The sequence below is a fragment of the Phalacrocorax carbo genome, chromosome 20 (genome assembly GCF_963921805.1).
Source record: "Phalacrocorax carbo chromosome 20, bPhaCar2.1, whole genome shotgun sequence".
In the NCBI taxonomy this organism is placed as follows: Eukaryota; Metazoa; Chordata; class Aves; order Suliformes; family Phalacrocoracidae; genus Phalacrocorax; species Phalacrocorax carbo.
In genome coordinates this window covers 4471808-4486679 of record NC_087532.1, presented here as the reverse complement: position 1 = coordinate 4486679, position 14872 = coordinate 4471808, and the positions used below count along the sequence as shown (strand labels likewise).

General features: G+C 46.6%; 1 protein-coding gene across 9 annotated transcripts in view; it reads left to right on the top strand.

Annotated features, from left to right (window-relative positions):
* Positions 1 to 14872, top strand: part of SAMD11 (sterile alpha motif domain containing 11) — a 188833-nt gene that overhangs the window by 98352 nt on the left and 75609 nt on the right. For 8 of the 9 annotated variants that reach the window (XM_064470077.1, XM_064470074.1, XM_064470080.1 and 5 more), the window contains 2 exons: positions 2244 to 2422; positions 12916 to 12966. In XM_064470077.1, the coding sequence (XP_064326147.1) occupies positions 2244 to 2422; positions 12916 to 12966 (230 nt within the window). The remainder of the gene's footprint in view (positions 1 to 2243; positions 2423 to 12915; positions 12967 to 14872) is intronic. The other variant, XM_064470078.1, reaches the window with a different exon arrangement.

Genomic DNA, 14872 nt, shown 5'->3' with positions numbered 1-14872 from the left:
ACAGTAAGGGTGTTCTCCCGTGTCTGAGCCTGGGCATTTGGACTCACCACAGAGCCTGTTGCAGCTTGATCCCAGTTTTGTACTTGGAATACTCAGAGATGTAGGAGCATTCACCTTGTTGCTGTCCAAGGGTGCGTTTTTCTTCCTCATGTTCTCTCAAGAAGAAAGTCCATATCTTTTTCCTTGTATACACACGTTTTCCCATTTTTAAGCCAGTTTGGCCCACAGCTCTTCTCTCCCTTGGGTGTCTGCTGTTCAGACAGCTGTGTTCTTGGCTTGGAAGTGCATCAGAATGGGAAAGCTAATTTGCCTCCTTGGGGTGATGCCTTCCAGATGGGTTTAGCTAATTATCACAACGATTAGGCCTCCCCTTAATGACCACAACTGGAATTTATTGACAGAGGTAAACAAGAAGTTTTTGTTTTGTATTTGTGGAAAGTTCTTAATTTGTTTAATTAAAAAAACATGGGCTCTTCTATCACATAGTCTTGCTCCGTTCTCCCCTGCAGAGAGCCTGACTGGCTTTCCCAGGACATTTCCATTTTGCCAGGTTTATTTGGAAAGTTGGAGTCAATGTTACAGAGAAACTGTTACTAGTTAAATGTTACTCTGCACTTATTCGACCTGTTTCACGTGCCTTTCTTCCTTTTGTTCCAGTCCTTGCTGAAAACATGTTTCTTTTCTACGACTTGTGCTGTTGAAGGAAGTATGCCTACATACCTGTACAAAGAACGTGCATGAAACTGTGTTTCACTTCCCCTTGCTGTGGTTCCTTTCCCAGTTTCATGATTTTGTTCGCTGAAATTTTGAATCCTGTGGGGCAATGACGTTACAGTCTCCCTGGGTTTCCAATGTACATCTTCCACTGTAAGTGCTCGTATTATGGCGCTCTGTCTTGGTCAATCACAGATTGAACTAAACTCCCCAAGTTCTAGAACCATGTCCTACCACAGTGAGAGCTAAAAACCCAACACACTCTGGGAAGGCTGCACTAGGCTCATACCTTCTTGTGGATCAGGCACAAAGGGTGCAGGGACAGAGAAATCTATAACACATTCTCACTACTCGCAGAACGTAGGAGGTTGGGAGCAGGGCCGTGTCGTGCTAGGTTCTGTACACAAATACACATGCAGTGAAACAGCAGCTTTTGCCTCCTTGGAATTGTCCTGTTTATTTGGGTCTTATCGGAAGTGAATCGTTGAGGGAATTATGCTGCCAGGACCACCTAGGCAAAGTCTGCACAAGGCGAGACCTGCTAGATTCATCTGAGCATGCAGATGAACAGGGAGAAGTAGCCTCGGAAGTTCAAGTTGAAATCGATGTGGACTCTTCACTGGTGCGAGAGGGAAACCTGCTGCTGGCTGGCATAGGCGGCTTTCCCATTGCGCTTAGAAATGTTCTGGATAATCCGGGTCGTGCCTTCCCTGGGCTACTGGCAAAGGTTTACTTTAACCTATTCTGCTGTGTTGGTGTGCAACATCTGGTAGGAAGTGTTCTGGAGAGAGAGATTGGTGCCTAAAAAAGACAGGCTGGGAGAGTTGGGGTTGTTCAGCCTGGCTCCGGGGAGACCTTATTGCGGCCTTTCAATACTTAAAGGAGACTTACAAGAAAGATGGGGACAGGCTTTTTAGTAGGGCTTGTAGCGATAGGACAAGGGGTGATGGTTTTAAACTAAAAGACGGTAGATTCAGGCTAGATATAAGGAAGGATTTTTTTATGATGAGGGTGGTGAAGCGCTGGAACAGGTTGCCCAGGGAGGTTGTGGAGGCCCCATCCGTAGAGACGTTCAAGGCCAGGTTGGACGGGGCTCTGATAACCTGATCTAGTTGAAGATGTCCCTGCTCGCTGCAGGGGGTTCGACTGGATGGCCTCTAAAGGTCCCTTCCAACCCAAACCATTCTACGATTCTAATTCTGCTGCCGTCTTCCTTTGCTGTTGGTGTGGATGAGATGCAAGCTAGGAATGAAGAGGTTTGGGAGAGGGTGGAATATTGAATGTTGAATATTAGAACTGGAAGAACTAGATATAGATATATGCCTGTGATGGAAAGTCATTTGCAAAGCGAACATAGCCTTTGCCCACCCAACCTACCAGTCTGAAACCTGCAATGACTAACCGCATTGCTTTCACAGGGCAGCCGTTTGAGAGGAGCCGCTTGGTTCTGGATTGCCTAACCAAATTTCTTGTTTTCTTCTCTTTTCCTTCTGCCCTTTGCCATTCCAACTAATTCCATCCCGTGCCAGAACCGGGGTCGCCTGGCAGAGAAGAGGACGATCCCCTTACCTCCAACCAGGATCCCGAAGAAAGAGCTGACCTCAATTTTCTCGCATAGTGACGACAGTGAAGAGAGTGACAAGAGCAATGGTCAACACCCTGAAGTAAAGCAGGAGGAGGATCTCCATATCAGTATCATGAAAAGAAGGTACTTTCCTGCCAGGGAGTGGTGTGTTGCCAGAGCAAAGACAGAGAAAGCTGGGCAGCAGGTGACCAGCCTTTGTGGGCCGATACTGCCCAGGCTGCCTAATGGAGTCACCTCCACGGCCTGGAATTAAAATACAACTGTCACATCATAGCTCAGAAAGAGTTGTTGGGTCCTCTTTTCTACTTACTCCTGTTTGTGGCGAGTAGGGCTCTGTGGGGCCTTACACCATGGGCCTTGCGTTTGCACTAAAGGCGTCTGTATTTGCGGACTGTAAATTGGATTTCACCCTCTGTCCAGCATTCTGTATCTTTGTGCCTGGCGAGGCCAATGAATTGCATGACCAAGAAGTCATCCGTGGGCCTTTTGCGTAGCTGTCTGAAAATACCCAGAGGTGTGGGGGTCCAAGGTTCTGCCTTCTGCTTTCAGTTGTCCCCAAATTCTGATGTAAGATAAACTGGATAATCAAATGTTGGGGAGCAGAGTTTGGGAAGGAGGTAGCAGCAGTGGTTGTTGTTAACTGTTCTTGATTACAAGTGTCAAAGAGCATAGCCGTGTCTTACTGATCCTGAGTGCCTCTGTAGTCTAGAGGTAGAAGTAACGGGGTTGCAAAGAGTCACTCAGATACCGCGGCTTACCTCAATACTTATATTTTGATTGTGTCTTTCTCTGTCCTATGTACATTTATCCTGGAATCAGGCAGGGTTAAAGGAAGAGGAGAAGGAATCATCTTGAGTTACATTCTGGTATCCATCACTTGGGCTCTCATGTATAGTCTCAGTGCATGTAATATTCAGCTGCAAAATTTTGGGTTCTCTCATCCCTCTGAAAAAATATGATGTTTAGAAGACCCGTAACTACAGAAAAATAAATACTTGAAGGCACTGAGTCTCAGCCTCCCATGCATATCATTGCAACTCATCTTGATTGTCATCTTCCTCTGATGCATAAAATCACTCAGATTCTAAGACGAGCACTATAAAAACAGAGGAGTGGAAACCGAAGGCATGTAATTGCTTTTCTTATGTTTTATGCGTTTCTTGCTCCTGAGTAGATAAGCTGTTTCCCCCCTTGCCTTCCAGCAGATGCTGGTACATTCAGCAACTGAGAGCTTGAAAGTAGGGAGACAAAAGAGTAACCAGCTCTCCTCATAAAGCCTGCCTGTAATTAAAGGCTGGGTTTATCATTGCAGCTGTCCAACAGCCATGTTCAAGGGTTATCACTTGGAAATGAAAAGGTGTTTGGGGAATGCATCCGCACTGTGCATGCGCACAGGAGCCACAGAGGAGAGGGAACCCTCCTAATCAGTTTTGGTAAACTGCCCTTCTTCTCCTACCCCCTTTAATTATGCTTTTAATTCTGCAAAATTATAGTGCTAGATTGCCTCATTAGGAGGGAGAACAACATGATAACTATATAATTGATATGCTGGGCCCCCCAAATATAAAGTGCTCTTATCTTAAATCTTTAATTACTGTAATCGCTTTGCCTTGTTTATTAGGAAATGAAGAAAAAATACTTAATAGTTATTAGCCAAAGGGCCCCCAGCTTACCATTTCTGTGCTTTTCAGTACTTTTCAATCAGTTTGTCTGAAGGTCTCTTGTTTAAGCTTTGTCTTGATTCCTTAGAGGAGTGCGTGATTCTTACCAGGTAGGCTAGACTCTCATTGCTTTTGTACAGTTGTTCTCCTTTTCATTTACTTTCCTGGGAGCTCTGATGCAGTGTGTGTGTGTGGGAAGTTAGAATAACTGGGGAAATGGGCCAGGCAGCGCTCTTCATGAGTGCAGTAATAACAGAAAAAAGAGCATGTCATTCAGTGCTTGGTGCCCAGGCAGGGAACGTCTACTGCTCAAATCCCTTGGCATTTCCAAGGATTTTGTCCCTTACAAATGGGTCCCCCAACCCTCCTGTCCCAAAGATGGGGAGGAACAGGCCATTTCCACCTGCTCAAGAGCAGTGAATGGAAAGCGACCCTCTTGCACAGCCCTGCTGGAGGGAGCAGGCTCTGGCTCTGTTCCCAGTGTCGTTAGCAGCCCAGGGACTGGGGTGGAAGGTGTGACGGGGCTGGCTCCAGAGACAGCAGCAGCATCATAAAGGCTAGACAGCTCACAGACATGACAGCTGGGGCCCAGCAGAGACAGTGCCCCATCTGCTTTCTGTTTTTAATTCACCTGTTGTATCCTCCCCGATTGGTGATGGGTTGGGCCGAGGTTTTATTGTCTCTCACTGAGAGGAAGAAATAGGTTAAACTGTGATAGCAGGAAAACAAGGTCAGGGCCTGAGCAAACCTGTGTTTTCCTCTTGTGCCCCTGGATGGCCCTCGTGCACACCTGCATGCACTTACATTAAAAACTCTTGCATTATTGCTTTGACCATTGTTGCCTTTTCTTTTTTCTGCTATTCCCAATTTCCTATATATTGACGGTTTCCTTCCATTGTTGGCACAAGGGAATGCATGCTGCTACTTTGAGGTTTAGGCATTGGTGAAGAAAGGCTCTAGGGATTAGGAGTCGGAAGCTTAGTTCCTCAGCTAGTCCCTCACCCTAGCCTTTGACAGTGATTTCCTCTGTGATCTTAGGCAGTTGCCCATGGCGATGGCCTTCAGAGGAGGTCTGAGGCAGAGAAAACCTGCCACATAATGTTCTTGAAGTCCTAGAACAGAGCAGAGGCCTGTAACTACCGCTGAAGTTGGTGTATTTCAGTGCACGCCAACTTATTTCACAACCAAGTCCTTGCAAAACTGTGCCACTTTGCTGTCTTGCACATAGGTAATTAAGCTTACACTGAAGTGAGCTTGGCTCATCTGCTTTGAAAGCCAGGTGACCCAAGCTTAAAGGAGAATGTTTTCATCTTGTAGTGAGACCCCTTGAGTCCTCTTTAGCCTGCTTTGCAGGGTGTGCTAAGTAGCCTGTGCGTTATGCCTCCTGTCTGGAAGGCAGAGGGCTTAAAATCTTGTCTCATGTAACCAGAGGCATCTGCTGAGCTTGATACCGTAGCCTGATACCCAGACTGTAAGCACTCCGCGCTGAAGATTATTGGGACAGTGTCACAGAGGAAAATCCATTTTCTTTCAAACAGATTGCAGGTTCCTGAAAATCTTGCTCTTTTACAATACTGCCTACATGCAACAGTTGCATTGCCTTAATTACTGTGGTTTGGTTAAGTTGTACTTACCTGGTGAGTTGTACTCCTGGTGAGAATGCTTGTCTGGCTATGAAAATAGTTTTTCCTATTTGGGCAAAAGAATGATACCAGTATAGGGCATTTCTACACTGAGGCACCTGTGTCAACTGTACGGTTATTTTAGTCATAATAATACTGGCATAGCTGAACTGGTGCAAGAACTATATAGAGCTTCAGTTAGAAACTTTGGCTTCATGAAGCCTTTTTCCTTTCTCGCAGACTATTAACTAAGCTGCCTCTCCCCAGCAAGCTAAACTAAAAGTTATGGCAGTCTGCTCTTTTGTTACTGCTCTCTGGTTTATCCTAGTCACAAAATAAGCAATGCAGAGGGAGTTTGAGACTGCAGGTTCCATTGCTCTGCAGTAGTTTGGGGAGCATTAACTTCCTCACGCTCATTGGGACATTCCAGCCGACTTTGATAAATGCATTACCTCAGGAACAGCCTGTGAGCTTTTTCATGCTGAGGTTTAAACTGCCTTTAAGGATCTCCATTATGTTATCCCAAGAATCTCCAAACAGAGGAAAGCCGGTGTAGCCAGAGAGTAAGGTTCAGCTTTAACAGTAAGATCCTCACATGTGGTTGGATTTAAGCCCAACATTGCTTGCGGGTGCAGGAGTTCAATTTCTATTTTAAAGACTGGCCTTTTTCATTAGTATGGGAGGGGAGGGAAAGAGAAGAGGAGAAATGTAATGATAGCATCTGAGATTTAACAAGGTACGGTAGGAACTGCTCACACAGAGCTTTGTCTAAGTCCCCAGAAAACTGTGTTGGCATGGCTAATAATAAGAGGCAGTAATATTTAAGCACCTGTTTAAAATGGTGGAAGTTTTTGACCTGACCTGTCTCTGAAAGTACCCTTATGGGATATCAGTAAACACGTACACTGGACTGAGTAACGGTGCAAAGGGATAGGTGCAAATGGAGATGTCTGACGAAAATGCCTTTGAAATTCTTTTAGTAAAAAAAGAGGACTGGGAGCAAAAGTAGGAGCAGATTGTACAATGAGAGCACACAGCGGGCTGGCTTCCTTGCCAAATATTGCTCTAAAATAAAAGCCATTTTGAGGAGAAATAACAAAAGTTGTCCTGTAACAAGGTGCCTGTGCACTGAGAAACAGATTTCTGGAGAACCTCATATTGCTCTCCTGTCCTTCCTCCTTTTTTTATGTAATTCCCCCCACACCCCCGAACCTTCTCTGGCTGCGTCAGCAGTGTGACCCCGGTGTCTAGCACCTGGCATGGGGCTAGTGTTACTTCAAACAGAGGAGAGCATCTGAAATGAGGGTGCTTACTCAGCGGATGGTGGAACACTCTCTCCTTGCCCCTGTCCACATGTGAACATGCACAGAGTCCAGACAGGGGCAAATTGCTCTCCCCTGTCCCCCAACATCCCTCACCTCGCAGACCAGCTTTACAGCATTCTCCTCACTCAGTGTCCATTTTCTAATAGTGAAATTACTGACCTCCACTAAGCCTTAATGGCTAGTGGCTGTCAGCCTTTCCACTGCCTGCCTTTCTAAGTGGAAAGCTATTTCCTGTATCCCATAAGGCTGCTCTTTGACTCCCTAATTGACTGAAGATCAAACCCAAGCATTCTCCCCCATTATATTTGTCACATGCACCTGCTTGTAATTCAGAGCCATGAGGTCCCAACGCCTTCTCAGCTGACGTGCAATGTACACAACGCTGCCTCTGCCGTCCTCCTCTTGCTCGGCCTCTTCCTGCAATGCTCCCGAGCGGTCCAGCCGGGCGCTGCTCTGGCACGAGAGCTGTGCGACATCCCCTTCTGGTGGAGCTCAGTTTCATGCCAGGATATGCCACCCAACACTGCTTCTTTGCCTGCTGCCAAGGGCAGAGCGTGTCTGGGCTCTGGGCTGACAGGGCTCTTCCAGGCAGCATACAACTGAAGAGGGACTAGACGCACGACAGAGAAGAGCTCTGGGCTCCAGCCGTGAACCAGGCTCTTAGATTAGACTCGATAGCCCTTCTTCTAATTGCCACGACTCAAGAGAAGGAGGGAGGCAGGGCCCCTCATGTGGCTGGAGACATACTATGCTGCTTTATGACACTTCTTTCACGGCTTCCACTGGTTATTTTCTGTCAGTCCCTTCTTCCTTCCTCTGCAACCTGTTATTTTATCTTCTCTTTTCTCCTTCCTCCCTTCTTCCCCCTTTTTCTCTGAACCATGTACCACTTAATAACAGTCACCATATTCAATAACTATATTAAAGATCCCTCTAGGAGAAAAGGCTGGACTTGGTCCAGCGTGCCAGGAAGCATGTCACTGACCTGATGCGGACATATATTGAGAGGGGAGAGAGGGGGAGAAAGGGGGAGAGAAACCGGCTACTTACTTCTCAGGGATGCTGCAGGATAAAATATAATAAATAGCAAGAAATCCCTTCTTGCCCAGGAAGGAGATATGAGACCAGAAAGAAAGGTGAAGTGTAAGAAGAAAAGCATATGAAATCTTGACCCGCAAGTGCTCTTGGCTCAGTCCTGCTGTAATCTTTAGGCCATTTTCCAGGCATCATGTATGAGGTTTCCTAGAGGACCCTACCCCTGTTCATTGCCTGCACAAGCTTCTTAATGTTGGCTGCCTGGAAGTAGCGTGATGTGGATATAGGGAGATTGTGGAAGCTGCGAAGAGTAGGGAGGAGAGAGGAGCTAGCTCTGACTGTCCAACCAAGGTGCCTGCATAATGGCACCTGCAGATATATCTTCCCAAACCGCTTACCTGCGGCACCGTGATTTGCATTGCACAGGCCTCACCGCGTGTCTAAGTGCTCTGCGTTTCCATGCAAGGTGGTGGCACGTGGCGCCTGACGCAGGGCACGCTGGATTCCCCGTGACCATGGTGGTGTTGGGCTGTGCCAGTTGAACAGAAGTCCTTAATTCACCCTTTTGCCAACCTGTCCCTTCAGTGCAGCCTTCTGATCCAGAGGATGTGGGGAAACCTAGTGAATATTTTGCTCTTCTCTGTGGTCTTGGCTGTGACAGAGAACTGAGAGGTACAGACAGACTCCATCCAAGTGTTGGTCTTATAATTAAATGGGAGTAGAAAGGGACGGCTGTGGGTGAGAGATGGGGCTGTGGTGTGTTCTCCTTCTGGCAGTAATGACCGGCTCCCGTCGTCGGATGCTGCCCAATATCCTCCACACTATCATGGCGTGTGTACTGGTTACTGCAGCATGCACGTGGGACAGTGGCGCGAGCCAAAGGGAGCAGCAGAAAGCAACTTCGCCCCAGTGCAGAAGCTCTGCAGAATGAGGTTGTTACTGCCCCTGGGGTGACAAGATGTTTCGGGCATGCCTGACTCACTCTGGCCTCTTCCGTGGTTGCCGCTCTGGTGTTGGAAGCTTGCAGTTACCGCTAGGGTAAAAAAGAAGTGACAGGGGAAGGAAAAAACCAACCTGAAAATTAAGAACTATCCCAGCTGCTCTCCGTGATTTTGCCAGCTGTGTCGCTTTCTTTTCTGGGCTGGATTCTCATTCTGGTAGAGGCTCCAGAGATGCCTTGAATAGCCTCAGCCCTTCCTGTTAATTCTTTTTTGGTTCACATACATACATAAGCAATTTCATTCTTTGCACAAACCAAACCCTGATGTTCTCTTCCCTCCTTGCGGAGGTGCCTGATGCAGCAGTTTGTTAATTCTCCCGGCTCGCGTACGCCTCAGACTGCCCTCGCCGCTTGCAAAGCTGTGCAGGAACCTGTCTCTTCCTGTCGCTGTGAGGCCCATCTGGTCATTTTTATTGAACATTTTTGAACTGATCACACTCTGTCTGAGGCCTTGGGTGGGTGAGGAGGTGGGAGAGACAGGAGCAGCTTGTAGCACCTTTGCTTGCCTGGCTATGGTTTTTATTTTCACCCCCCTCCTTTCCTGTTATTAGTTTGTAAGGGACTGCCTCCTGCTCACCGCTCTTGATACAACCCAAGGACGGGCTCGTGTAGCTGATAGTTTGCAAATTATTAGTAATTTGATTTCAATTGGATGAATAACCTGTTAAAGCAAGATGTACATTAGCCTCAGAAATCTAATTGGTGATAACGGCATAGAGATGTGGAATGAGTGCTTGGTTCTGCTTCCTATCCCTCTCCCCTCCCCCCCAAAAAAAGATAATAAGGATTTAATTTCATTCTCACCTATTCATTTGTCTAAATATGGGTGTTTAATTATCCATCTCGGCAGATAGATGTTTCTGCCTCTATGTGGATCTGAGCTATTCCTTTGGTATGAGGTTTTCCCTCCCCCTACTTACAACTCTGATGCAGTGGTCTTACACTTTGAAGTTTGGCTGCGCCAAGTCTCATTACGAGCCATGCCTTTGCCCGACACTGTGGATCACTATCTGCAGTCTCCCCTTGTCGGTAGCTGTAGCAGACCACGAGAAGTTACATTTTATGGCAGGCTGAGGGTTTAACTTAGAGATTGAACCCTCAGTGGAGAGCCAGGGGCCACCACTCCCAACAGAGCAAGCTCCTGCTTGGTTGTCAGTTCCCTTTGCTGCCTGAGCAGATCGTTTCACCCTCTGGCCTTGTGTCCCCTTTGGCAGCGCCCAGCTGGGCGGAGGTACATGCCTACCAGCTTCCTCGGCATTTGGGTGGGATGTGGACCCTCCCTTTAATGTACAGGCTGTGCAGTCCCAGGATCTGAGTTGGAGAGCTGGAAGTGAGCGCAGTCCCAGTGGGGATGGGAGCTTTTGAATGAGATATTAGCTGCACAGATAAAGGGAATGTTGCAGCCCTGCTTTGAGAGTCCAGAACGAAGAACTACCTGCCAGGTGGTGCTGTAATAGATGGATGTCTACTGCGTGTTCTGAGCTCCAGAGCTGAGCGTCTGTGGAAAGGAGAGGCACGTAGTTAGCTGAGTTTTAGGGTGAGACAGCATGGTGTGGCGGAATGGGATGCTCTGTTGCTGTGCATCTTCAATTGCCAGCTACCCAGGCTCCATGAGGGCCCTGTGGAGCACATATGGGTGTAATGGGAGCGTGTATGTGGTCCAGAGTGGACTATGGCCCACTCTTAGGCTCTCAACACTGCTCGGAGGAAATGCATGTTGCCTTCAGAGAGGGCCCAACGGGGCAGGTTACCTTAACCACAGGTTTTCTGAATGTAGTTTTTTCATCAGGAAAGGGACCATGGAGTTTTAATCAGACAAACATGGCATTTAATCTGCATACAGCTCAGGGCCAAACCCTTTCAGGTTTCTTCAGGGCACTGAAGAATGTTTTACAGACAGAGAAACGGGAGAAGCACAAGGTTCCTTCTCAGACTTGCAGTTCGATTTCCAGCTGGTCCCACAGAGTTCATCGCTGTGCAGAACGGGGAGCTCTCCCCACTTCCACTGCGCAGCTGCCAGGGTCTGATTTGCACAGTGCAAGGTGCTGAGCTGGAAATAACGGGAGTTATGAAGGTTTTGTGTACGTAGGAAATCTTGTATTCTAGGGAGCAGTGCGAAATCAGGCTTACCACCAGACCTTTCTGGGCCTTTTAAGGTGATAAGGGCTTTGGGTGGCTTGAATTTGCTTTGAATGTTGGATGCGGCGCAGCTTACCTGGAAAGTCCAAATGTGTCCCAGGGTTTGGCCAAACTTTAGTTCATGGAAACTTTACTCAGTGCCCCAGTTTGGCCTGTTCTTTCCAGAAAGTTTTCAAACGTTAATGAATTTTAACTTTGAAGATCAACTGTTATTGCTGTAAGCTCCATAGCTGGGAGGTACCTATTCCGTTTGTATTTGCAAATGAAATGTTGGGAAGATGGAAAGCTGGGAAAGGTTTTCTAAACAGTTACATATGAGGAAGAAAAAGAATAGGAAAAACTAGGTATATGTGGAACTAGTAAGTGCAGTTCTGAGCACAGCTTTTTTGGTGGAACTTACTGTCTACTGAAATCTAACAATCCCGCGAAAGAACTACTCTCCCCTGAAAGAATTACTCAGAGAGCAACCACGCTCCCATTCTGAGCCAGTCTTGCAGGAAGGACACAAAAGCTATGCTCTCGCATTAGTAAAACTTGCAGCAGCAGCATGTCTTGGATGTGAAATGATTTCCGTGCTAAGAGTTGTTTTCAGCTGATTCCTGAACTAGGCTGAAGCAGGGGTACCCATTCAGGAAAGCACATAAACAGACACTTAAACCTGAGTTAAGTCCCATTGACTTCACTGGTCATGCTTAAGTGTTTTCTGGCCCAATTCAAAGCACATTCAAATCGGAAGAAAGGCTCTCCTTTACCTCAGCAGGTTTTAGATCAGGCTTTTTCTACAGTCAGATGGTCTTCAGCTACACACTTGCTTTTTGTAGTTGGGCAGAGGCAGGAGTGCGATAGGGCTACACAAAATACACAAAAGTGCATCTGGCCTCTGCTACTTGTGATATTTGCAGCCATTTCTGTTTAATGCTTTTGGGAACCAACATCTGCAGGAGCCAATTTATACGCACAGCTAAGAACCAGCATGTTCACTGGCAGATGCTGAGAGATGTGGGAGTGGGTTTGTGCGAGGATATGGGCTTGCTTGCCAATCTGGTCTCAGACGGCTGGGGTTCACATCAATCACGTTGACATGGAGAAACTGTGGTGGTCACAGACCTCTTCTGGGTGGCGGGGGCGGGGATGGATCAGGGCTCCCTGAAGTGGAGACACCAGACCACGGAAGGTCAAGCATCTGCCGTAGCCCTCTGGGTTGGTGTAGATGCTGTCTAGTAGCAAAGCGGGGAAAAAAAAAAAAACAAACAACAAAAGAAACCAACCCCCTTGGCTGGTCTGTCTTAATATAGGATATTCTTCATCTAGAATCTGCTGTTCCTGCTTGTCAGCAGGCAGAGTGACAGAATACATGAAATTAATTTCTGAGGCGGGAAATTGCTAATAATTTATTTACAGCTGGGGCGGGTGTGGAGGAGGGAATATGGTACAGGCATATTTGGGTTTTCTTTGTAAAATGTCAATGCTTAGCTCTTTCTGCTTCCTCTGAACATGGCCAGTTAGTTGAGGCAACATCCTGCAGTCCCTGCACTGGTTCGGGAGACTGTGTGCAGCAAAGAGAAGTCCTCTCACTGCTGTACAGGTCGCCCGCAGGTCTCCCGTTTGTAGCGCTGTGAGTCCCGCTGTGGACGCGCAGGGCTGCCACGTGTGTGCAGTGTGGCTCGTCACAGCACCCCGCAGCTCGGAAGGAAGCAGTAGTTGTGGCTGAGAACTGGAGAGAGGGAGCTTAAGAGGACCATGGGTGGGTTGTCGTGATGGAACAGATCTTTTAAGTGGCAAGAGTTGCCGTGTTCAGCGTGTGCCATTGACCTCTCTGTTTGTTTGTTAACAGGATACACACCCACTGGGATTTAAACATCTCCTTCCGAGAGACCTCTTGCAGGTACCATTTTGGGGCACCCTCTTTGTATGGTAGGCTAAGAGTTTATGATATGTTACTGGCATATGGATGCTGTTAGATGTAAATGAACATTTAGAAATGTCGGTGCTGGGGGTTTTTCTCTTCCTCTTTTGTTCCTCTTTCTCCCCTTATCATGTATCCTTTCTTTTGTTTTTATTTTGGGGAAATTTGTCTGGGGTGGGGGGAAACAGTCTTTTTTATGTTGGAAGAGAGAACTGATTAGTCTCGTAAAGAAAGCCCATTATTGGTTTTGATATGTTTACTCTGGTCCCTTTTTGGAAGGATGCAAGTGTGCGGGGGCCCAGATCTATTTCCCGGCATGAGAGACACAGGGGTCTGCATCTTATTTGCAAAAGTGGTTCTTTGCACTTTGCACTGGCTCATCGAAGGCCAAACTGATGGATCCTCCTGAACTGCTCGGGAGTTGCAGTGCTGTGTTTAGCAAACTTAAAGCAGTGCTACCTCAAATGGTAGGCCTGTGACTGCAAATGACGAGAATCACTGGAGACAGATGCTTTAGATAATATGATGCCACAGAGACACCCCGGTTCTGCAAAAACTTACATATGTAGGCATCCGACTGCGGCGTTGAAGTGTTGGAGCCAATAGGACTCTATTTTTGCAATGTGAATTATGACTGGGTTGAACTACAGCTGCAAAAGTGCAAAGCATGACTATTTACAAGTCAACTCGGGAAAAAGTTGGCATTCAGAAAATGACAAGTGTTTTACAAAGCAGAACTAAAAGAAATGACATAGAATTCTGAATTGTGAGAAGAGAAAGATTGCCAAACCAGTCTGGTGTGTTGGTTTTAAAGTCTGGTTTCCTGCAGTAAGAGATACCCTAAGAAGGTGGAAATTAATAAATTGAAGATATCCAGTTACAAAAAAGAATATTCCTTTGTGACCTCTGGGTCAGTTGATACCCTGAGCATAGTGCATTTTCTTTCTGTGTTGCTAGTTGTCATAAACTTTCATAACCCTTAAAAATAGAGCTGCAGAAATTTGCCTCTACACTAGAAAGAGAAAACTGGAATTTTGAAATTTCTCTTTCATACCCAGTTGCCACATCCGAGTGAAATAGTTGAGCCTGGCAGGTGCTGCGTAAGAAAAATTCATCTGTGCAGCTGTGAAGCTCCTTGGGGAGCACAGACCAGAAGGTAGGGTGCAGAGCAGTCCCGAATCTGGTTCTGTGTGTGCTTCATACGTATATGGATACTGTAGAAATCAGGATCTGGTCCGTTGGATCTGCTTGCAGATAGCAGTCCACTAATAATGTTTTTGTTTTGCTTTTACTTTTAGGTAGTTTCCGATGCTTTGTGTAGACTTGCTGTTCAGTTAGAGATTTAAAAACAGTAGGAAAACATTACTCCTACTCCTCCTTCTTCTACTCCTACTCCTGTTACCTGTGGAAGTGCCCACTGCCTGATGCTGGACACCTCATAAACATTTAAGAGGCAATTCATACTCTGTAGAGGTCAGATTGTCTGGACAAAGGAGTACAAATGATTTCATCTGATAATTTCATCTTTTGTGACAAGACTTAATGTGTATAAGACTCAGTGCAGCAAATGTAGTGTTTACTCAAGAGAACATTGTTTAAGAGCTTTACGAGACGTACTTATCAGTATTGCGGCTGATGTGGGCATTTCTCTGTTATATCTGGAAACCTCAGAATGTTGTGTGAATGTAAGCATCAGTTACAGGAGCAGAGAATATTAGAAATTATTTCCATCTCCATCACACGCCCTTCAAATGCAGTTCTGTCCCTGTCTGCGTGCCTCCCAAAAAACTGTGGCGCAAGAGTGAAAGTGGGCAGCAGAGAAGGGAAGGATGAATAGTTGTCTCTGTCGTTTTAACCCATTTACGCATACCCACTCCCTCCCTCC